General features: G+C 40.2%; 1 protein-coding gene and 1 long non-coding RNA gene across 7 annotated transcripts in view; one reads left to right on the top strand and one right to left on the bottom strand.

Moving 5' to 3' along the window:
- Positions 1 to 3,068: 3,068 nt before the first annotated feature.
- On the bottom strand, positions 3,069 to 7,497 carry LOC120398402. Its single transcript, XR_005594353.1, has 4 exons — positions 7,337 to 7,497; positions 6,796 to 6,987; positions 6,136 to 6,216; positions 3,069 to 3,605 (listed from the first exon to the last, which is right to left on the bottom strand). It is a non-coding gene; the product is annotated as an uncharacterized LOC120398402 (long non-coding RNA).
- A 349-nt stretch (positions 7,498 to 7,846) lies between these two features.
- Positions 7,847 to 24,990, top strand: part of RIMS2 (regulating synaptic membrane exocytosis 2) — a 787,778-nt gene continuing 770,634 nt past the window's right edge. For 2 of the 6 annotated variants that reach the window (XM_039525808.1, XM_039525806.1), the window contains exon 1: positions 7,849 to 8,802. In XM_039525808.1, the coding sequence (XP_039381742.1) occupies positions 8,627 to 8,802 (176 nt within the window). In that variant the 5' untranslated portion in view covers positions 7,849 to 8,626. Of the gene's footprint in view, positions 8,803 to 24,990 lie in introns of all 6 variants that reach the window. The other 4 variants (XM_039525807.1, XM_039525811.1, XM_039525805.1 and 1 more) reach the window with 3 other exon arrangements.

Genomic DNA, 24,990 nt, shown 5'->3' on the forward strand with positions numbered 1-24,990 from the left:
TTCAAATTTCCTTTATCTTTTTAGTCAATTTTTAGGCCTGGCTGTTGCGCAGAGACAATGTTGGTCTGTGTGGATGAATATCTAAAGATAGACAAAAATCAGATGTTCTTTTATATCTGTCATGGGCCTGTAATACCATTGACAATAGAAGTCTGTGAAGGATGGGTCCTGGTGAAATCCACAACAGTCACTGTTAAAATGCCAACAATTATAATTGCTAGTTTATTAGTTGTTAGCCAACAACAACATGCTGATCACTGTATGAAACTGTAAAAGACAGTCCCTCCTTAAAAGAGCGTACAGTCTAAAAGACAAAGAAAAGATAATGCACACTGGCAGAACCAGAGAAAGGAGGCAGAGAGAGATTTCTTTCTTTCTTCATCTCTAATGTAATATTAGTTCAGGAAGAGCTATTGATGTGAGCGAGTATTAAGGCATCTGAGATACTACAGTAATTTTGCAGACACTGAGGGTCAGAGGAATTTTATCCCCAATGTACCTGTGAGCATCTGAATCACATCACTACAGCAGCCTATGTGGGGACCTAGGGTTTACAAATGGATGGAACCAGCTACACACACAACAGGTTTTGTGGGCCAGTAGGTTTTGGTCCACAACAGGTTTTGTGGGCCAGAATAGATCCGCTGGCCGTGCCCCAGGCTTCAAAACCTAGCTACATTCCACCTTTTTTCTTGTGGTAAACCATGAAACTTGCAATGAATATCTTCTCTGTTGTACACAGGGAGCTGTAGAGTCTGACTGCAATGTGTCCTATTTAGGCCCCCTACCACATCAGACTTTTAACCTCCTTTGTAAGATCCTGCTTAAAGAATTGTGTGCCTTATAGCTATTCCAATATACTTATGTAGGCTTTATAAGTATTAGTACAGTTATTCATTTTCTTTCCATCTCAAGGAAAACTGATTTTGAAAGCATGACCCCTATTTTACGTAAGATGCAAAAAGTACCAGGCAGGCTTTGAAAGTACAAGGCAGGCTGGCATTCTGTCTCATGTAATCTCTCAATGATAGATACTTCAATCTCATTAAAACTGAAGGAACTCCCTTCACCTCTAATGAAACAAAGTTCACTAAAATTTTTTTTTTAAGGTGCAAGTTGCAATCACAAAGACGGAAACTGCTATTTTATCATCTCTTTTCCCAACTTCCCAAAACAACCATGTGTAGTTGTTTTGCACTGTGCAAGAGGACTTCACCTCTTGCACAGATATAAATAATGTATTCAAGTTACTTTTTATTCAACCCCTGTACAAGCAGGAAAAGCCAAACTCTTAATCCTTTCAACTATCAAAATGAATAATTAGATATTAATTTTTTAACAATCCACAAATCCTAAAGTATATTTCTCCCATTATCTTTTATGAGATTCTAATGAACAGCATACAGTAAAGAATGTTTAGACATCTCATCTGTACTTATTAACTTTCTTATAATGAATGCAAATGTTTCAATGGAAATAGTATTAAAATATAACCATACAGTGAGATCTTGTGTGAGTCTGTTACTATCTAGCAGGACCCTCTTCTGGAGAGAAGTGACTGTAGTATTACCATGCATTTGCTGACTCTAATTTCATCTAATGCAATTTTCCCCTTAGCATAGTAAAATGCCAGGTTTGATTAATGCTGGTCTTTATAAACTTTCACGCTGCACTTGTATGTTTGATTTTAATCTGAGGTATGTCGGTGAGCACCACAGGGACCGTCTTCAGTAAAAGATACCAGAAAGTGTCAGATGAGTGCTAATGATCTCAGTGCACAAGGAAAAAAATGTTGTCCAATTAGATATTAGCCTTTATAATTCTAGTGGCTCTGCCTTTGGAATATAAAATGAACTTGTATAAGATACTGGCTCCTTTCCTCATGGTACACCATGGTAAAATTGTAATGGAGGATTTTATTTGTTTAAATACAATGGAGTTGATTGTTCTCTTCACAGATCTGCTTCTGGTAGCAATTTAGCAGTGTTTCCATCTCTGACTCTACTTATCATCTGAATTAAATGATGTTCATGAAAGATTTTTGTGGCTACTTGGCAGATGTGGAGCCCAGGCAGAAATGACATTTTCTATCTAGAAATTTACTTACAAAAAGGTTTTATGACCATCTCTCTCAGGCATATTCTCATTCCAAAGGAAACCATATGCCAGTTCCAAGAAAGCTAACCTTACTTGAAAACCTTAGATGCTTTAATCAGAATTGGTTGTGGGGTTTGAAAAATGTCTCTCACTCACCCACAGGCCAATACTTTAATACTTGGATACATAAATTAGGCACCAACACAACCCCCATATTAGGTGCCTAAATAACTGATTTTTACAGATGCTGAGCTCCATAGTTCCCACTGACTTCATTGGTAGCTGTGGATACTTAACACCTTAACTCCTCTGCCCTGGAGTAATACCAGGATAAAGGAAAACATCTAATATTTCTTTAAAAATCAGTTTAATCTAATCTGGGACTACAAACATTAAAATGCCTTAATCATAATCCACAAATATAATATTGCTATTACATGCTGCCACTACAGGGCAGAGATAAGGTTGTTTGGGTGCCCTAACTGTGCATCAGTTGATTTGGGTGCAATTATAACATGCATTTGATGTATATTACCCTAGTTTACTGATGCGTATTCTCATCCTTAATGCCATTTTTGTCTAGAAATTCACTAATGATCTGGAAGTGGGGTTGCGCAGTTAAATAGCAAAAAATTTTGATGATGCAAAATTACTTAGGTTAGTGAAGTCTAGGGATGACTGCAAGAAACTTTAGAAAGATCTACCAAAGCTTGATAAGTGAACAATGCAATGGCAGATGAAATATAGGGCTTTCTACATGGTGAATTAGTGTGTGGCAAGCCAGCGTGTGAATCTACAGCACACCAGCTTGCTGCATGCTATCTCACTATGTGTACTCTGCTAAAAGCACAGTGAAAGTCCCAGATTGCAGCTTAGCCCATAGCACTTATCAAGCAGGTGCACTGTAGACGTACACCCTTGTTGCCAAGCACTAATTTGCCATGTAAAATACAAAAGATTTTGTGGTTTGTGTAAAAAAGAAATTTAGTTTCCATACCTGTAATTCTTATGTCTTGTAATGGATAGCACTCAATACCAACTTTTGCCCACTAAACTTGATATTGGTAAGACTTTCTCATTCTATTACAACAAAGGCTATTTTAGATTTTTTTTTTTAATTCTCCATTGAGTTCAGACTGACTCTGCTGACATACTGCAGCACCACACTCTGACTCAAGGAAACGTTCCATAAGCTAAAGGTAGAAAATATGAGTAAGTTCCTGATTCTGCAAAAACTTACACACTTTCTTAACATTAAGCATATGAGCAGTCACACTGAGTTTGAGGGGACTACTTGTACTTAAAATTAAGCATGTGCATAAATCTTGCAGGATTGGGGCATGATACTGTTGACAGAGTTAACATTTAAAGTACAACAAAAATACATTTAATTATTCCAGACCTCTATTAAAGGAGGTTTGTGAGAGTTTTCAAAATTAAGTGCTTCTATTTCACTGGGAGCTCCTCTTGTGCAGCAATCTTGAAGAAACTGGAGAAAGCAGCATGACCTTGTAGGAGAAGGATGAGACCAGAAAACTTGAATTAATAACCCCAAGAGTATATAAGAGTATACTTTAGGCAACTGGGATTTATGGAGGCCACCCGAAAGAAACTGGAGGATGTATCTGACACCAGTCAGTTGGAATGAAATTAGGCTGTGCAGCAGGAGAACAAGTCTAATAGAACATTGGAAGAGAAGGATTAAAAACTGGGAATCTGATTTTCAGAAGTGCTGAGCACTCACAAATCCAACTGAAGTAAATAGGAGCTGCCGGTGCTCAGGACCTCTGGAAATCAAGCTCAGCATTTTTAAAAATGTCACTAGTGAGAGAATTACTAATTAATGTTTCTTGAAAATGAGTTCCATAGCTGATAAGACCCAGTATTGATATTTAGTTTGTTTGTTTAATTATGGATTGCTATTGCTGGAGTTGTTCTGGACTATGTGGTAAGAAGTTTGCTTCAAGTACATTTTCAACTGTAAGTCATCCATCTAATGTAGATATCAATGACAGCATTAGAGAAAATTATATGCAAGATGACATGGCCATAAATAGGTAATGTTGCCCTTTAATTGCAGGAAAATTAGCATAATGATGGATAGATCTGATGAAAGAAAGAGAAGGTAGATTTTTTTCAGATCTATGGAGCATAGAAAGGTCAAGTGGGACCATTTCTTCAATGAGTCATAGAATATTTTCTGCTCTGGATCTTGCTTCACTTACAAATTAAATACCTGGATATGGCTCTGAAGGTGTATGTGGTTTTGGATCCTATTCTCAGATTTATTTATTTATAATTATTTTATTGATGGAAGAGGGGAAATCTGATATTTTTAAACTAAGGTTGAGAATACATATTAGTAATTTAAGGGTAAAAAAATCATAGGCATATTAACATTTTCAAAACCAATAATTATAAATTTAGAAAATTCAGAGTTAAGATTACACTTAAAATAAATTTAAACATGTATGTAATGCACACAAGCAACCTTAACTCTTCCTACAGTGATGTCATCCTTTAATAACAGCTATGATTAAGGCAATTTTAGTGTTTGTGGTCCCAGATTAGATTAAATTGATTTTTATAAATTTTTATTTTCATATCCCTTCCACCTTGTGGCATTAGCAGTTACTGACACAGCTTCATGACCTGGCAGAGTGGAGAGAGTTGTCATAGAGTGGGGTTCTGCTAATTTTTCTGACTGTTTTTAGAGAGTGATGAGTGATTACTTCTCCTTCCTGAATGCTAACTTGGGGTATCGCACAGGAACCAGTTCTGTTGACCCTTCTGTTCAACATCTGTTATTCCATAAGTAGAGATCATGAGATGCTATGGGCTATAACATAGTCCCTATGCTCATGACACCTAGCTCTACATTTTCTCTCTTCTGACCCAGAAACTTACCCAGTGTTTGGCAAAAACTGGACATGGCATGAAAGCCATTTGGTTGGAGTCCAATCTGGCAAGACAAAGGTAATGTTCATTGGCAAATGAAAGTGCTTTGAGGACCTGGTGAAAGCTATAGTTGTTCTATCATTTGACTGCATCTGCTCAACTGGTGTCAAAATGGTTCACAGTCAAGGGAGGGTCTTACTAGACTCCCCACTATTCCTATATGTACAAGTCACATCAGGTAACAGAATATCCTTCTTTCACCTAAGGCTGACAAATAGACTTACTAGGTGAAATTCAAGGCACTGGTTCTCTTTTATACAGTTACACTTGAATGGTCTAGGCATAGAGTATTGAAAGGACTGCTCCACCATATCTAACCTACCATTGGTCCGTGTTCTTCCAGCACACTAGAACTTCTTGTCCCAAAGACTTAACACTTAAAAGTGCTGCTGGCAGAGTGTTTTTGATATTGAGGCTGTTCCTTAGAATTCATGCCTTGTGGAAACACAATTAAGGATAAATCTGGCCACTTTTAGAAAGAGGCATCACTTTGCTCAGGCTTTTCAACATGGTTAAATCTTTGCTTCCTAGCCCGGTTGAAAGGGTGCTGCTGGCAGCAGCAGAGTATGCTATTTGGTCTCTTACTGGGAATTTGAATCTCTCAGTTTAAGTTTTGTAATATGTTGATGGACACCAAATAAAGTGTGTAGTAATAATAAAGCTGACTAGAAATATCTTCTATTACACATCATGTAAAAGAATGTCAGGTGACTATCTTAATGTACTTTTAATAAATATATTGAAAACCAATAGATTTGGACTAAATATGGTTCTCTAAGTCTGCATCCAGATATGTTGTCATTTATTTTTGCTACATGACATTTTTTTGGCATCCAGTGGTTCTTTTCCCAGGTGTGATTGCTTCCTATAGAAACTGGGGACTGGGTGGGATGAGTATGTGAGCTTTGAGAGGCTTTCTCCCGTGCAACCTGGTCCCTATTGTAGAAGAAAGATTCGGTTGTGCATGAAAACTTCCTCCTCCTTTCCCTTTCTTTTCCATTGTAATGCGCCATTGAGTTTCTGCTTGGGAGGCTCAAAAGAACCCCAGCCCCAACACATACAGTTTGGAGCAAATCTTACCTTTTGCAGCTGGGGAATGATGCTCCAGTTAAGAGTCTGTGACAGGTAATAGTAGTTTAGGTAAACTGAGATAAAGAGCCGCTGATGGAGAAAGCAAAGTAATTAAAATGAACAAGGGAAAGAAAAACTGAAAAGTAGTAAGAATAAAAGTACTATATTAAAGAAGGTGAAGCAAGAAAGACAGGAAATTCATTAGAGTAAATTAGGTAAGAGAGAAAATAGACCCGGGGTAGGCAACCTATGGCACGGGTGCCGAAGGCGCCACCCAAACTGATTTTCAGTGGCACTCACACTGCCCAGGTCCTGCCCACCGGTCTGGGGAGCTCTGCATTTTAATTTAATTTTAAATGAAGCTTCTTAAACATTTTTAAAACCTTATTTACTTGACATACAACAATAGTTTAGTTATATATTATAGACTTATAGAAAGAGACCTTCTAAAAGTGTTAAAATATATTACTGGCACGTGAAACCTTAACTTAGAGTGAATAAATGAAGACTCCGCACCCCACTTCTGAAAGGTTGCCGACCCCTGAAATAGACGTTAGATATATTAATTGAAGGAGAGTATTAAGACGTAGTTAGAGTAGAAAAGAAAACTCAGAGGAATTACATTATTCAAAGAGTATGTTTTTATTGTTTCGTTTGTTTAGGACTCACCGTTGCCGTTATCTTTTCAGTAGGTTACTCCGCTTCCAGACAAACATCGGTAAAGTACGTGGCTATGTACAAATTGGACTTTTCTTTCTCTGTGACCCGAGTTTGGATTGTGGTTGGGTGGTATTATTAGCTGTCTCCTAACCGAAGACCACAAGAAAAAGTTTGCATTTCCTTAGCACCCTTGACTTCCCGCTGCACCAAGAAACAAAAATGCGTTAAATGTGTTGGATCTAAGGGGTGGGGCCCTGTACCGTCGTCAGCTTCCGAAGGAGAAAAAATTAAGTCAAGAAGAACCTGAGCCCTCTCCCCAAGGACTGAGCTCTTCAGCAGTTAGCAGTGAGGATGCTACCGGCAGTTCCAGAACCCCGCACGCAGGTCAGGGCAGAGCTCAGCTCAGCTGCTTTTAATAACTGCACTGTTGTGACTCTTCTCCTGTTATGGGGGTATGTGCCTGGGTGTGAATAAAGATAGGGGCGTGCACCGTTTCCCCCCTTATGTCCCGCGGTGCACTGTACCCGGTTAGCTCCCACCCCCTTTGTACCTTTGTTCCATCGCGCTGTCTGCTCCAGTTCGCCTCCACTGCCATCCCCATCGCCTCCTTCCCCAGGGGCTGCTGCATCTCATGCCACCTCCTTTCCCAGCCACTTCGCCCTCTCGTAACCCCCTTCTCCCTAATCCGATTTCTCTGGCCGCCTTTCCCACTCTCACTCTCTGCTCTTCCGCCCCCAGCTCCTCTCCACCCCCGCCTCTCGGGAGAGCCCCGGCAGCGGCGGCTGTGCACAGTCTCTCTCCGCCCCCCTCCCTCGGTGCGTCCGCCCCTTGAGCAGCTGGGCTCGGTCCTCCCAGCGCGTCCGCGGCGCTTGGCTCCTCCTTGTCCTTCCTCGCGTGATTTTTATCGCGTCCATTTTTGTGCGTTTATAAATAAATAACAATAATAATAATAAATCTTCTCCCCACCCCCTCGCTGGGCGTCGATCGCCTGCGAAAAGCGGAGCCCCGTAACGCCCGCGGCAGGAAGAAGCGTCGCTCCGGGCCGGGCGCGGGGCCGGCAGGAGGACGCGGAGCCCCCTTTCCGTGACTCCCGCTCGCTCTCAGCGCGGCGATGGGTTAGGCGGACTGTCTCCAGCAGCCGAGCGCGGCAGCGGCGGCGAGGCCCGCACAGGAGCACCTGCAGCAGGAGGCGGCGGCGGCCGTCAGCGGCGCCCCACTCCCAGCCCCGGACCTCGGCGTGGAATTATGAGCCGGCTACAGCTGCCGGCGGCTGGGGCTCGCGTGCACCCTACGGGCTTTGCCCCGGCTCTGCGCTCTTGGGCGGCAGGGCTCCTGTCACACACACCCCGCTTCTTCCCCTGCAACCGGCCTCCTGCCCCTGGCGTCCCTGCAGCCGCTGGTTTCCGGGCTCAGACTCTTCCTCTGGCGCCGGGGTTAGCGTAATCTGGCCTCGCTCCTTCTCCCGGGGTCAATCCCGTCCCCCCGCTCTCTGTCTGGCCACCCCCTCGCTGCCCATCCCCTCAGGTCTCCGCCCGTTCCGCTGCCCCCCCCCTAGAGTCCCTGCCCCACCCCCTCTTCATTCTGCTTCAGCCCCCTTCCCGCGCGTCACTCTCCTTCCCCCTCCCCCCGCGGCTCCCCTCACGAGTGGGCAGAGTGTGTGTGTGAGGCCGGGCTTCCCCGGTCAGCCCCCTCCCCGGGGCGCTGTTGATTCATCAGGCTGCCCATTGATCCGCGTGCATTGACTTGTATGTATCGCTCCCCGCGCCGGCGGCTGCTGCTCCTGCCGCTGCCGCCCGAGCGAGCCCCGTGTCTCCCGTCGCGTGGCTGAGCTCCACCAAACATGTCGGCTCCTGTCGGGCCGCGGAGCGGCCCTGCTCCTCCTCAGCCTCCTCCACCTCAGGCCCCGCAGTCGGAGATGCCCGACCTCAGCCACCTCACGGAGGAAGAGAGGAAGATCATCCTGGCCGTCATGGAGCGGCAGAAGAAGGAGGAAGAGAAGGAGCAGTCCGTGCTCAAGTAAGGGCAGCCCCCTCCTTTCCTACCCGCTCAGGGCCGCAGAGAGAGCCGGGGTGGCGGGCTCGACCCCAGCCGCCGAGGTGTTGCGGGGATTGGGAGCTTGATTCTGTCGGGGCCCTAGCTGCTGTGGGGAGGGGGGAAGCTGATGGGGGTGTGGAGATGAGGCCGCTCGGCTGTGGTATTTGCTCCAGGTCCCCGGTGCTTTGTCCTCCCCCCCCCCCTGCTCTCCGGGGACAGGGGGAGGCGGCTGGTATCGGGCAGAGACTGGGGCTAGGCACCCAACATGGCCGCACAGGTGCTGCTGTTCTAACCCGGCGTGTGCAAGGAAAAGGGTCTCGGCAGCGGGGGAGCTGCCGGAGGGCGGGTGGGAGGCCGCGGGCTCGTTCCTGGCTGCGAGCGTGTGGCGGGGCCCTGGTACCGCTCGCCCCCACACCTCGGGCCGGAGATTTGTGGACAGGGCCTAGGCTCTAACTGTCTCCAAGTGGGTTTGCAAGAGCCGCCATCTTCCTCTACCAGCGTCGCCCGCCCCCGCTCCGCGCCTCTTTTCTAGCTGAGAAAACGTCTCCGTGGGGTGGGCACTCAGCCCCTGGCACCTGTGGTTCGTAGTACCCTGTCCCGCTAACCACACGCCGGGCGGGGCCTGCCGGCTGCTAGCGGCTGGGACGCTGAGGAGGGAAGCACGTTTCCACAGCGGCTCTGTAACTTCAGCACCAGGGAGCTGTCCAGACCGGGGGGGTGGGGCGTTTATGGCCCTGCTGTCCTTCCATGTCTCTCCATCGCCTCCCTTCCGTCTGCAGACGGGTCCAGCTCTCAGCAGTTGTCAGGGATCGGGGGAGGCTTGTCTCGGAAGGCTGTACATTTTAACGCATTTTTGTTTCTTGGTGCAGCGGGAAGTGAAGGGTGCTAAGGAAATGCAAACTTTTTCTTGTGGTCTTCGGTTATTTTTACCTATCTAAAGCACTTGGAGAGGCATTCAGATCTATTGCTTGCAGATTAATGTGCAGATACTGGGTTTGTAATCTGAATCCGTAGGGTTGTCCCATATGTCTACTTACCAAACACTCATGAAACTTACCAAACACATGTAAACACTTCCCTATCTGGTGAAACCACCACATTCACCTCTAATGATTTAGAAGTAAAACATCACGTTACTCTATACAATATTATGTGTAGAAATATGAAAAAGCCAGAAAAGAGGTGACATAATATTTTTCACAGTGTCAATGGTTAATGCAAAAAAGAGAGAACTCTATGATTTAGCACTGTCTCTTGAGCATTGTGGGTTTCAACTGTTCCTTCAAAATCTAGCTAAAAGCTATCTCTGGGCCTTGATGCTTGGTTGGAAGTGTGTGTGTTCCAGTCATTGTTTCATTAGAAATATGCTAGTGGAAATTTAAACTATGGTTAGTCTTTAAATAAAAGTTATTGAAGGCAAAAGAGTGCTCCACTTCTTAAATCCTTTTCAGTGTGCCTCTGCTTTAAAAAATGCTTTAATATGTCAACATTTTGAAGAACACCAGTGTGAATTATACACTGGAAATCAAATTACATATCTAATTTGTCATTCTAATTCTAAATAATCAAAAGTAATTCAGAGTATTAAATAGCTGACATTTTAATATTATATAATTTGCACTATTGTGGCACCCACATTTTAAAGTACTTAAAAGATTTGTTACATTTCTGAATAATATGGAGAATCAAAATAAAATAATGTACATTTTTAACTCAAAAGTTTTGTGTTTAAAAACATTAACAAGAAATTAAATTACAAGTTATTAATCAGAGGTATAGCTTCAATATATGAGAGTAGCATTAAAGATTAACAAATATTGCTGGCAACTGTGTTTTGGATTCTATAATATTTGTGATTTTATAATTACATTTACTGTAAGAAAGTAAGAATATCACTGATTTTTTAATAGTAAAAATCATGTATAATTCTAAAATCTAAACATATGTTATGTGTGTTTTAAATGTGATTGTAACCTATATGCATGAGGAGTCATATAATTTTTTAGGAGTAAGGTTGTTACAAGGCTAAGAATTTCATACATTATCACTAATGTGCATATTATAGGCAGGGTAATTTCCCAGTAATTTTAAGAAAGGGAGAGGATTCAACTAACATCAAATGGTTTAAGTGTAAGGATTATAAGTGTAAACAGATTTTCTATTTTTTTTTTTTAATTTAAGTTTGCTCTGTTATTATCTGAGAACACATTCAGAACAGAAGGAAGTTTGTGGGGGAAAGGAATGCATGCAGTTGCAAAATAAAGTAAGGTGATACCACACCCTCCATTAGAACATTGAGAGAAGCATATGCATTCTATGAGGCTTAGTTTCCCATTGGTTTCACACTCAAACCTCTTATTGATGGAGCTATGTCAATTTATAACAGCTTATAAAGACGGTGGGTCTTCCCATTAAGGAGTGTCATTGCTGTAATTTCAGCTTTTCACTTGACACAGTGTGTGGTTGCTGTGGTGGAGGTTGAGAATTGTGTGTAAGGTGTTGGAAAGACTATATGCCAAAATATGTATGTACAGGATGGACTAAAACAACTATCTTATAGAAGTATTGTTGTCAATGGGAGTTAATAATAATTTACAAGACCTTGAGAAGTGATATGGTTTCAGGTAAACAACTTATCAATGTTATTTTCTAAAGGCATTTTATTTACTTTATTTAATTTGAAATATGCACTTGATAGTTTCAAAGCACTGCTTATTCTAAAAGTGTTCTCTTTCTCTATATTTACTAGAAAAAATACCATACAAAAACTTATTCTACTCTCTTAAGTAAATATTTTGCAGTTTAACCTTCTTGACAGATATGTTCCCCAATTTCTAAAAGAAAACAAGAACATTAATACAACATATACATTTAACTATTATTGTTATGATGCAGATAGAGCCAAATTCTGCACTCCTTATTCAAGCAAAATTTCCATTGAAGGTAAACTTCTTTTGAAGTGAAATGGACTTTTATCTGAGTAAGAATTACAGGCTATATCACTCCATTTCATGAAAATAAAACATGGGTGGATAAAATTATGCTGGAAAGTCTGAGCTGACACTTGGAGAGGTCTTGTGATAACATTCTTATTAGAGAATTGAGGGGGTAAGGATGGATTTCCTGTAAACTTTGGGGAAACTTATGATGACTGAATGTCAGTATGAGAGGCTAGCCCCTCCCTCCATGCTCCTGCTTTCTTCCGTGCCATTTCAAGTTATTGCATGGTGCCCATCACTGTGATATTTTAGAACTTTCCAGACATTCATTAAATAGTGTGACTAGTATCCATCATGTGGACTGTTTATTTTTATTCCTCCCTTTTCTGTCCCCAGGCAGAAATGTGTATGTCTATTTTTAAAAAAAAAGGATATATAAAAAATCCCTCTCTCTACATGCACTAATCTCTTTTGGGGAGTGGAGATAGATGCTATAGAGTTTGAATCTGCAGGAGTTAATTTTGATAAGGTCAGCATGAACTCCTGCTGAGATTTGTAGGGGGAAGATGACATGTAAAGTGGCTGTTTACCAGATCTGCTCCCTTCTCTGTCTCCTAAATGCACACAGCTGTAGCCATGCAGTGTTCCCATGGAGGAGGAGGGGTCAGGATACTGTGCTGATTCTACTCTGAGCCTCTCCTCTGGAAGTTTTGGTACTACTGGAGTGGGGTTTCTGTTTCTTTCATTCCTGCTTTATTGAATGTTGATTTGGCTCAGTGTAAGAGTTGCTGCAGTTGCCCCTTCATTAAGGCTATCATTTTATAGTTAGATCACTCTGTTGTGTTTTGTTTTTTCCTAAATCAACTATAGGCCTAAATTTGAGATTCCTTGCTTTTGCTGATTTGTGTTTCAACCTAAAGCTATTTAAACATATATTATTGTAATTTATTTGTGAGGAAATTTATCTTTACTAGAAACTAGAGTAATGTTTTGATATTGGACTGTTATTTTTAATCTGAAAAACTGAACATTTTAAAAATGTTCCTCCCATAGAAAAAACATTTTGCTGAGATTTAACAAAAGTATTTGAATTAACAGGCAAAGTAAATGTAGTGTGGTAAAAAGATACTAAGTTATTTAATTTATGTAACAGGACAGAAAAAGATTTTTGAGCAATATTTAATATACATAATATATGTACTCGTGATGCAGTAAATTTTTCCTCTACAATGTATACAAGTTCATCTTAATTAAACTACAAAAATGCAAATGTTTTTAACCTCTGTTGTTGTAGGGACTTTGTGTAGAATTTGCATGAAGAGTTTTCATTTACAATATATATGTTCTGCATCTTTTTTCTAGTTTTATCCATGTAAGCTTCCTAATAGTTTTTCAGGTCATGTTGTCTCTATATAAATGAATTTATGATCCCAGTCTTGTGAGGTCCTGAGTGCCCTTCAACTTCCACTGATTTGATTGGCATTGAGGGCACTTTGCAGGATTGGGCCCTATGTTAGAAAAAATGCAAATTAACTTAAGTCTCTGTATGAATCTGACTTTTATAGGGGAGGGCTGGCTTGAGGGGAGTGTTTATTGGGAGGTCTCATGAAGGGTAGTAAGGTGGCAACATTATTGCATAACAGACTTGGGAGTGGTCTTTGAGGTGCATATGTGCTTGTCCAGTTTACCTTCAATGTCACCAGAGGTTGGCAGCTATTTCAGGTGACCAGTCTGTTATAGTCTATAAAAACTAGGATAAAATGCTGTTCTCTGTAAAACCAACAGGAACAGGCTCTGAAAACGTACATTTCATTGTTTCAGAGACATATTGTAATCCTATTTTATAAATAAACTGAAATTAGATGTTCATTCACATGGTGCTGAGTGGGGTGTGGGCATGATTAACGGATTGGAAGAGGAAGTAGGTATGGATAGCACAGTGGACAAAGAAGATGATTTTCACAGCTGTTTTTTTTTTTTTGATGCAGTGAAGTGACAGCTAAGGAGTTCAGGGAAGAGGAGTTCTCAGTAGTCATGAGGAAAGATGATCAAGTGTTTAATTGCAGGAATGAAGTGACTTTGGAGAAGTAAAGGAAAAAATACTTAGGATTTAGCAGTAGTGCTGATGTGGGAGGAGATTGTTGCCTGAGAGTTCTAATCCTGATCTGTTAGTTTGTGGTCTTCAGAGTTACATGAAATATTTGTATGTGTTACTGCTATATAAAATATGTTTAAAGCTTCCCTACCTCACAGGGATGTTATGCAAATTGATTAGTTAGGATTTATACTATTTTTTAAAGATAGAAAAACATGAAATGCTCAGTGTTTTGAATATTTTGGGTGTGTATGCCTATAAAGTGATCATTCTTTGTATGTTTTTTCTGAAGTGCAAATAGGGGTCTGAGGGATTCAAAATTTGTAAGATTTTGTAAATTTTGAGGGCCCACTGGTCTGAGTAATGCCCGCCCAAGATTCTTGAAAATAAAACAGCTGGTTACCAAAGGGGCGGAGTGGGGAAAAGGGTAGAACAAAGATCCTTTAGTCCAAGCATGCATCAAACTTCCTGCCTATTCAAAACCTCAGACTGTGGGGCAGCCACGGAGGAGGCAGAGGGTTGCCTCTGGTGGAATCTCTGCCTCTTTCTCAGTGGCTCTAAAGTTCTTGAGTTGAATGTAACTGAGCACTGCCTAAAATATGGGTGCTGGGATACAGAGCCCTGGAAGGACAGAGTTGCTTTTTCATCCTTTAAAATATGGAGAGCTTTGTCTGTCCCACTGCTGAAGAAGCTTTCCCTTAAATGGGAGGTCCTCAATTATTGCCTGAACCTCTGTTGAAGTTCCAGAGGACTGAAGCCAGGACAACCTTGTCCTGCTTATTTCAGTAGCCATGGTGTGCCCTGCTGTATCATGTGTCCAGTGCAGTCTGGCAAGATGTTTGAGCAACCAGTTGGCCATAAGCTATTTCAGTAACTCTTGGAGTTCCTTGAGTAACGGATCAACAAAATTAGACAGTTTGTCACAAATTAAAGACCTATGTTGAGCAGCACTTAATAATTTGCTGCTTTCATTTGAAGGCTTGATGAAAAGATCCATTTTTTTGGGGATCTTTTTTCCTTGGGGTGACTTTAGTAGACTTTGCTATTTTGTTCTCTCCTGTACTACTTGCACAGCAGGAGAGCCAGATGCAGGATGAGAGTAAGTGTTCAAATCCTTTGCAGGGACTTGACCTTCTGTCTGCTGTCTTAGAGGTAGTTTAGATGGAAGCAGGCTCATGCTAGATGGATTTGGCAGGTTTCAGCATGCCATTCTTTATTGGCATGGCTAATTTCCTGGGTGTTAGTTAATGCAATATGTTTAAGAGCTTGTGGTGGTTTTCTTGAATAGTCTCCAGGGGAATGTCTAAGATTTCTACATGCACTTTAAGTACTTGAAAACATTATTCATCTGCAAAGATGGATGTAGGTGGATTTTCTGCCTCACCAAAAGAAGATGAGGATATTGCAGATGGGACTGGATACTCTTTCTCTGGAATATTCTTGTCTACTTTTTTTTTCTAAAATATATGCTCTAGAAATTATTTTGGAGAAGTTCTATGGCCTGTCTTATATAGGAGATCAGACTAGATGATCAGAAAGGTCCCTTCTGGCCTTGGAATCTATTAAAGTGTTGTATTTTTTGAGGTAGATAATAACCTAGGACTGTAGTCAACATTTCTTATTCAGGCAGCATTCCCATGATTTCATTATGTGTTTTGCTGAATACAGAGTGAAGGATGGAGCGTACAGTTTTGTTTTGTTTTTGTTTACTTATGCTGTACAACATATGTATATAGTGAAGATGAATTTAAATGTAGTCTTGAAATAGTGGAAAATAGAAAGTATAGGAAGATATAGGAAGAAGAAACTTGAGTGATGAAGGACATGACACTCTTTTTCTCACTCAAGAAACAGATCTTGGAGTCATTGTGGCTAGTTCTCTGAAAATACCCACTCAATGTGCAGCAGCAGTCAAAAAATGAACAGAATGTTGGGAATCATTAAGAAAGGGATAGATAATAAGAGAAAATATCATATTGCCTCTATATAAATCCATGGTATGCCCACATCTTGCATACTGCATGCAGATGTGATTGCCCCATCTTAAAAAAAGATATATTGGAATTGGAAAAGGTTCAGAAAAGGGCAACAAAATGATTAGGGGTATAGAACGGCTTCCCTATGAGGAGAGATTAATAAGACTGGGTCTTTTCAGCTTGGAAAAGATACGACTAAGGGGGGAATATGATAGAGGTCTTTAAAATAATGACTGGTGTGGAGAAAGTGATAAGGAAGTGTTATTTACTCCTTCGCATAACAAAAGAACTAGGGGTCACCAAATGAAATTAATAGGCAGCAGGTTTAAAACAAACAAAAGGAAGTATTTCTTCACACAACACACAGTCAACCTGTGAAACTTTTTCCCAGAGGATGTTCTGAAGGCCAAGATTACAACAGGGTTTAAAAAAGAACTAGATAAATTCATGGAGGATAGGTCCATCAATGGCTATTAGCCAGGATGGGCAGGGATGGTGTCCCTAGCCTCTGTTTGCCAGAAGCTGGGAATGAGTGACAGGGAATGGATCACTTGATGATTAGCTGTTCATTCCCTCTGGGGCACCTGGCATTGGCCACTGTCGGAAGACAGGATATTGGGCTAGATGGACTTTTGGTCTGACCCAGTTTAGCCATTCTGATGTTATTAATATTAAAAATCTTAAGTTCAAATTAAATCTCACTATTTATCTCTGTTTACCAAGATTAGTTTGTCTCCTTTCCAGCAGTACACCGTCTAAACAATCTCATGTTTAACAAGAAAACCTGTTAGCATCTTACATTACAATAGCACTTCAATATTCCATTAAAACTATCACAACAATTTTAAATCTAATCTATTGGCAGTGCTTTTGCAAACTCCACCTCTTCTCACCAATGATATTGAAGTCTTGGTGATGTCATCCTGTTGCAGCAACTGTGCTCAGGGGCGGCTCCAGGCACCAGCACGCCAAGCGTGAGGGCGGCAGGCAGGTTGCCTTCAGCGGCATGCCTGTGGAGGGTCCGCTGGTCCCGCGGCTTTGGCGGACCTCCCTCAGGCATGCCGACGAATCCGCGGGACCGGGGATCTCCCACAGCCTCCTGCCGTGCTTGGGGCGGCAAAATACCTAGAGCTGCCCCTGACTGTGCTATACTGGAAGGTTGCTTCTTCTTGATGTTGTGTTGTGGCTTCTTTATTTGTCTTAGTTGTACTTCTTGCTGCCCTTGCTATTTGTTTGCTTGGAGAGGTGCTGTATTGAAGATGTGTTGAGATGAACAGGCTGAGATGTGAGGGTAAGAGTTCGTGTAAAAGCATAAGAGAGCATATAAGCATAATAGTACATAAGGGTTTAGTAATATGATAGTATAAGGGTTCAGAGCAATTTATACTATTCTTTTTCCATAGTTTCATTAAAGATGGAAGACACTTCTCTCAGGGGCTTGATTGGATTTAAATATCAGCTGCTGTCACCTTCCATTGGCTCAACACATTATCTTGGTGGCATCTGCAGCTCATGAACATGCAAACTGCCAATGTCTATGTGACAGGGTTGCAATTATTCTTGAACTTCATGGTTATGAAGTTCTTTGTGGTTGGAAACTCTCAGAACATCATTGTTAGAGTTTTAACTGTTTCTTCTATTCAATCTGTTTGCTGAGATAGTCCTTTAATTCCATTAGGGATATCATAGGAGTTGAAATTTTGTTTCAGATGAGTCCAGATACTCACATTTCTATATATATGTCTTTCAGCTCTTAAATGAGTTTTTTTTAGTCTTTAAACTTAAATCGTCATCAAAGAAGTTATTGTCCTTTCTTCTTACCGTCCTCGGAGAGTTTGCTATTGAATTTTTCAAGCGTTGCCAGATAACTAATTCCCTAATTAACATGAATATTTTTATATTCAAATGGATTCTTATCATCAAATAATCTTGCTATATTTGTACATACAATGTTACATGAATAGGGTGGTTATTATTTGAAGGCTTGCTTTTAGATACAAAATATTTGCAAATATACATCTCAAGAGAAGCTTAAGCATTTTAAGCATTTGAGGGACAACAAAGGTTTTCACCTTCAAGTGGAAACATGAGTTAGAAGTAACTAGTATCTTTTGTAAAACATTTTTCTACCATAAATGTTGTTCTTAACATTTGAAGAATGAAGACTTTAGAGTCTTTATAAAAATAAATCAGTCTCAGTTAGAATATTTGTAGAATTCTTTGTGTGGGTGTAAAATTTAAGGGTTTTCCCCTGCAAAGAGGAGGGGTGAAGAGGCCCACTTTTATGACTTAGTTTAAAGCTCTGATAACACAACCTAAGCATCACTTCTTTTTGGAATGTCCTGAATAAAGAGCATCCTCACATTGTTTTACACAACCAGATGTCTTTCTAAATCATCAATATCTTCAGAAGTTTGCATTCTTGAGATAAAGATGATGTCTGTATCACACTGGTGTCTTGTATGAAGGGAAGGTGACCTCTTCTTTGAGAAGACAATCTTGTTTGTTGTTGGCCTTTTGATCAAATGGTTCCTAAACTTACAACCTATCATTTGTAGTACATTTATAGTTAAAGAATCCTATCAAATATTCTATACAAGGAACAAATCACAATAGCTAACATTTATTTGCATTTTCCAAACATACTTTATTTTATATTAATGTAGACTGATAAAGCAAAATAGAAGTTATAAAACTGCATCCCAGAGTCTCTGTAAATACATATGGAGGTAATAAATATGCTTTTATGATTAAGGAAGTGTAATCTTTGACACTTTTGGAGCCTGTCACTGGTTGACAGAAAGCAGAGATTTTCTAGAAATTCCTTTAATTAGCTTGAACATTTTTTGGGGGAGGGATAGCTCTGGTTTGAGTATTGTCCTGCTAAACCCAGAGTTGTGAGTTCAATCCTTAAAGGGGCCATTTAGGGGTCTGGGGCAAAAATCTGTCTGGGGATTGGTCCTGCTTTGAGCAGTAGGTTGGACTAGATCACCTCCTGAGGTCCCTTCCAACCCTGATATTCTATGATTTAATTAAATATGCAACCAAAAATATAAGCATGTGAACTACCATATTCTCCAAACATCATGTGTGTGAAAACAATTGTATATCTTAAAATTCAGTAAAGACAAAGTCAAAATTATAATGACTTAAAATTACAAGAATACAGTAACTCCTTATTTAATGTTGTAGTTATGTTCCTGAAAAATGCAACTTTAAGTGAAACAATGTTAAAAGAATCCAATTTTCCCATAAGATTTAATGTAAATGCAGGGGGGTTAGGTTCAAAGGAAATTTTTTTGGGGCAGACAAAAGGCATTATATACTGTACAGTACTGTACGGTACTGTGGTTGGGAAGTGCCCCTGGCTTACCCCACACAGGCACAGCCCCTTGTAGGCAAGGACACTAGGAAGCAACTTCGCAGCGGCAGCTTCCCTGCAGAAGAACAGGTGCCGACTTTGCCAGGAATGCTCCTGCCTTTTCCTGTCGCCACTCCATGCCCGCCTCTTCCCACCCCCACTCCACCTCCTCTCCGGAGCACGCCACATCCCCGCTCCTTCCGCCCCCGAAAGTCATTAGAATTTTCTGGTGGGTGGGGGAGGCAGTGCTTTCCCTCTCCTCCCCCTCCCTCCCAGAAAGTCCTAAGTACCGCCAAACAGCAGTGGGGGAAGAGCTGGGAGGAAGGGGGAGGAGGCAGAGAAGAGGAACTTGTGCAATGCTCCCCTGTAAAGTCCCTGCTCTTCCACTGCAAGTGGACAGAGCAGGCAGCCAAACGACGTTATAAGGAAGCATTGCACAACTTTAAACGAGCATGTTCCCTAATTGAGCAGCGACGTAACTTTGAAACAATGTTAAGCGGGAGGACGTTAAGTGAGGAGTTACTGTAAATAATAATTTTAATAACAATTGTGCATCAATACTGATGTTTACCCCCTACATTACTCCTTGGTAGCAGCTGCATCAGGGCCCAGGGTTGATCTCAAAGAGTTTTTGAAAAGTTTCAGATTTTCTGTTGCAAGTGGACCTGTTCACTACTTGATACAATATGAAAATAACAAAGTTTTGTTTACAACAATGGAATGCTCAGGCCTAGAGGGCGAACACATTGTCATCACCCTGGGTTGGTCTTTTGCTTTTATACATTCCCATTGATAATCAGGGTGACAAGGAAGATATACCAGGACTGAGCAAAAGTAATAATGGTCTCCCTTCATATGGGCCCTGATTCCCATGGTTCCCCAGATTTCTTTTGATTCCTGTTCACCAACCCTGGTTCCTGCCAATCTTTAAAGACTTGATTCATCAGGGTACTTTCACTCACTCAGACCTCCAGCATCTGAGACACACTACCTAGAACCTGAATGTTCTCCCTTTCTAGACCAGGTCTGTTCCTAATACTAGTATATTTCTTGCTCAAATTCTAAAAACGTTCAATGAATCATGCTTGTAAGGAGATTTGGAGAATGTGATCCTTCTGATGTGTATAACTATGCCTCTCTACCAGAGAGAACTTGGAATTCCTCCTAGATGACTTCAGTTTGAGTTTGAGTGTGAACCTTGAGTCGTAAGATCTGAGATCTCCAGTCCCATCTGGATCACCCTGAATATGGACGTTGGACTATAACCTATAACTAATTCTGAAATAACTTTTTGCAACTACAAAGCTCACTGTCTCTACTATGAATCTGATCTCATAACTGTACTCATGTTTGTTTGTATACTGATCTTTTAACCAATACTTTCTCTTTTCTTTTTTAATAAATTTTAGTTTAGTTAATAACGACTGATTAGAATTGTGTATTTGGGTATGATCTGGAATATTCATTAACCTGGGAGGTAATGTGTCCAATCCTTTGGGACTGGTAGAACTTTCTTATATGATGAATAAGATTTTCAGTAATCCTCATCATATTTGACTTGGGCGTCTGGGTGGAGGCCTAAGGCTGGATTGATTTAAGGGAACTGTGTTGTTGGCTTCTGGGTAACCAGTAAGGTATTATAAAAGCTGTTTTGTGCTGGTTTGATGAATCTAAGTATTGGAATATCCACCAGCTTTGGGGATTGTCTACCCCATTCTTTGCAGTTTGCCCTACCTGAGTAACCTCAGAGTGGCTCCCTGGGACCCTGGTCACCATTCTATTTTGCTAAGGAAAGCCTTCTACTCACCATTAGAGAGTGGTGAGCGGATATTTCAAGCCATAGGCTAAAATAATATGGATGAAGCTAGTCCCGTCTCTAGGTTAAATCTTATAAATACAGGAGATAATTTTTCATTTAGATTCCTCCTCCAATAACATTAAGGAAACAGTTTATCGTTAAGATTGTGACACAAGTTTACGTTAATCAGCATTCAATTAAGACTGTAATTTCTCTCTTTAGCTCACATATTGTCATTCTCTCTCTCTCTCTCTCTTCCCTCCCCCCCCCAATACAATGTGTTAAAGAGATTTAAACTTTGGATGTGAATTTCTTGCTTTTTGTAAGTTGGTCATTGCCTTAACATTACCCTAATGTTATTTATGTAGCTATTCTGTATCTATATCATGTATACACAAGCTTTTGACAGTAGTCTGTTTCTGTAAATTTAACATGAATATTGCTGAATTGATTCTAATATCTGCAATATCTAAAGGCTGAATTCAGCACTGTGAACATTTAGAAAAACTGGTATCTGCAGTCTTGTATAGCACGGAAATCAAATGAATTGTTGCCAAATCAGGCCCTCAGACAGCTTTTTTTTTTTAAATTCAGTGTGCTTTCATTAATTTGGTTAGTCATTGTGATTATGATTTACTTCATTCTGTGTAACCAGCTGCTGCACAGTAAGTGACAGTTGAACTATACATTACCTAACAGTTAGAAAAATAGCATCCTGTCATATTAAGAAGGATGAGAATTACATTCTACTGAACAGTTTCAGAGTAGCAGCCATGTTAGTATGTATCCACAAAAAGAACAGGAGTACTTGTAGCACCTTCGAGACTAACAAATTTATTTGAGCATAAGCTTTCATGGGCTACAGCCCACTTCATTGGATGCATGTTCCATTCTATGCATCCAATGAAGTGGGCTGTAGCCCATGAAAGCTTATGCTCAAATAAATTTATTAGTCTCGAAGGTGCCACAAGTACTCCTGTTCATTCTACTGAACACTGATATCTTGAACCAACGTAAAAATAGCAAAGAGTCCTGTGGCACCTTATAGACTAACAGATGTATTGGAGCATGAGCTTTCATGGGCGAATACCCACTTCGTCGGATGCACGAAGTGGGTATTCACCCACGAAAGCTCATGCTCCAATATGTCTGTTAGTCTATAAGGTGCCACAGGACTCTTTGCTGCTTTTACAGATCCAGACTAACACTGCTTCCCCTCTGATACTTAACATAAAAATAGTTAATGAACATCCTTATTTTTCTCACGAGTGATGATATAATAGATGTGAAAGATAGCTACAAAGAGTCTAAGCTATTCAAGAGTAAATATTCCCTTTTATTTTTGTGCAGAGAATGATATTTCTTGATTTTGCTTTTGAATATTTTCGTTGCTTTTTTCAATCTTTCATTAGATGACTTGTAAAATTATATCGATATCTGCAGGGGCATTGCTAATAATTTGTTTCACATGTAATACAAGCTGCAGATTCACAGATCTAAATATACCAGAATAGGAGACATTCTCTCAGCAGTCATATTTTCTAAAGTCTGTCTATCTGGCATTGGAAGAGCATTGTCAGAGAGTAATTCCGTTATCTATCACCTTAAATAGATGTGTTTGAAAATATTAATTGTTAAATACATATTAAGGAATGTATAGGGAATCAGTGGTTAAGAAGCTTTAAAATAAACCAACCTCTCCTCCAGTGTATTTGGAAAAAAAGCTATATTTTCTGCTACTATCTATGTATTGCAGATCTCTGTGGAAAGGGATCTGGGGGTCATAGTTGATCACAAGCTAAATATGAGTCAACAGTGTAACGCTGTTGCAAAAGAAGCAAACATCATTCTGGGGCGTATTATCAGGAGTGTTGTAAGCAAGACACAAAAGTAATTCTTTGGCTCTACTCCAAACTGATTAGGCCTCAGGTGGAATATTGTGCCCGGTTCTTGGTGCCACATTTCAGGAAAGATGTGGACAAATTGGAGAAAGTCCAGAGAAGATCAACACAAATGATTAAAGGTCTAGAAAACATCTCTGATGATGGAAGATTGGAAAAAATTGGGTTTGTTTAGCCTGGAGAAGAGAAGACTGACAGGGGACATGATAATTTTCAAGTACATAAAAGGTTGTTACAAGGAGGCGGGAGAAAAAATATCCCCTCTGAGGATGGGACAAGAAGCAATGGGCTTAAATTGCAGGAAGGGCGGTTTAGGTTGGCCATTAGGAAGAATTTCCTGACAGGGTAGTTAAGCACTGGAATAAATTGCCCAGGAAGATCATAGATATTCGTCATTGGAGATTTTTAAGAGCCGGTTAGACAAACGTGTCAGGGATGGTCTAGATTATACTTAGTCCTGCCTTGAGTTCAGGGGACCGGACTAGAAGACCTGTTGACGTCCCTTCTGTGATTCTATGATTTTGGCAAAATTATGTCTTCCAGAGTCAAAGAAGTGCATGACAGAAAACCTGAGAGGAAAGGGCTGGAAGTTTTATGCCCTGGTACTGGCTTTTCCAACACAAATTTATAGAGAGGGTGCTCTGCAGGCATTCAGCCAAGAAGGGGTATTTCAGGGAAGAGTTCAGAAACAATGCTCTGATATGCAGGGCACTACATCCTCTGACACAGCAGTGACCGCGAGGCATCTCTTCTGTGCTGATTATTCATGTTACAGACAAAAATAATCAATATTTATAGATGGGCCTACACAGGTGATCATAGCTGAATGGATTATGGAGGAACAATGATAGTTCTTTGGCAACATATATTTGTGCCTATTCAGATATATTTAGACAGAGTGGTGGAATTTGGATCTTAACTCCATATTGTACTTCTGCATTTATGTTATCCACATAGTTTACTGTAATACGTCTAGGGGTTCTTGTCTAAACATGCTGTTACTTATATATCTGAAAAATATTCACAAACACAGATATTCCCTTGTATGAAACAGATCCTAAATTCATATGCATGTTTGCCCAGGAAAAAATAAACCCTTTGTCAGATAATTCAATTAACGGTTAATAACATTAGGTAAGGGCACTTTCTGTTTAAAAGCTTACGTTTGTTCTATATAAACTGGACTTACTGTAATTATCACAATTGGAAATGCATTTTTGATTGGTCAGATAAAAATAAATTAATTTAAATACTTAGGCCCTGACCCTGCAAACACTTATGTACATGCTTAACTTTGTGCATATGAGTAGTCCTATTGAGTTAAATGGAAACATGTGTGAAGTTAAGTGCACAAGTGTTTATAAATTACTACAACCATGATACTGTAAACTTCTGTTTATTATTTATATGTAGTCTAAAAGTGTGGTACGCATTTTACAGCTCAAAATTGAAGAAAAGAAATGCTATCACTCGTGTCCCAAAGAGCTTTCAATATTATTATGGAAGCAACAGTCACAGTTTGATAGTTAATGATCAGTAGAGTTTTGCATTTAAAGCAGGAATTCAACCACTTAGTTACAAATGAAGAATACAGTGTATCCTCCCCAAAATTATTTGAATACAGAATGCATTTAATTAATACAGAATACAGATTAATTAATTAATTTGAGTTAAAATTAATTAAATGTCTTTTAATAAATTAAGTATTGTTAGAACTTTTTTGTCTCAAATTATCTTGAAAACAGAATAACACAGACTTGCACACTTCCCATAAAATTACAACACACACATTGAAATCTTATGCATTAGCTACATTAGAAGAAGTTTTCATAGGATTGTTCATTTTTTTGCCATTATTTATAACTGAGAGTTTCTCTTTGAACAGAGACTGAAGAATAATATTCTGTTATAGAGAAATCCATGAAGAATTTGTCTTTCAAAATGGCTGTCTTAAAATGCATCACACTCATTAACTAAATCTGATAATTTTTTGTGCTAATAAGTATTACATCCATTTCACAGAGAAGGAAACTGAAATACAGAGAGGTAAAGTAATTTGTATTAAAATCGTCTCAGAAGTACAATATGGATAATATAATT

The sequence above is a fragment of the Mauremys reevesii genome, linkage group 2 (genome assembly GCF_016161935.1).
Source record: "Mauremys reevesii isolate NIE-2019 linkage group 2, ASM1616193v1, whole genome shotgun sequence".
Lineage (NCBI taxonomy): Eukaryota > Metazoa > Chordata > Testudines > Geoemydidae > Mauremys > Mauremys reevesii.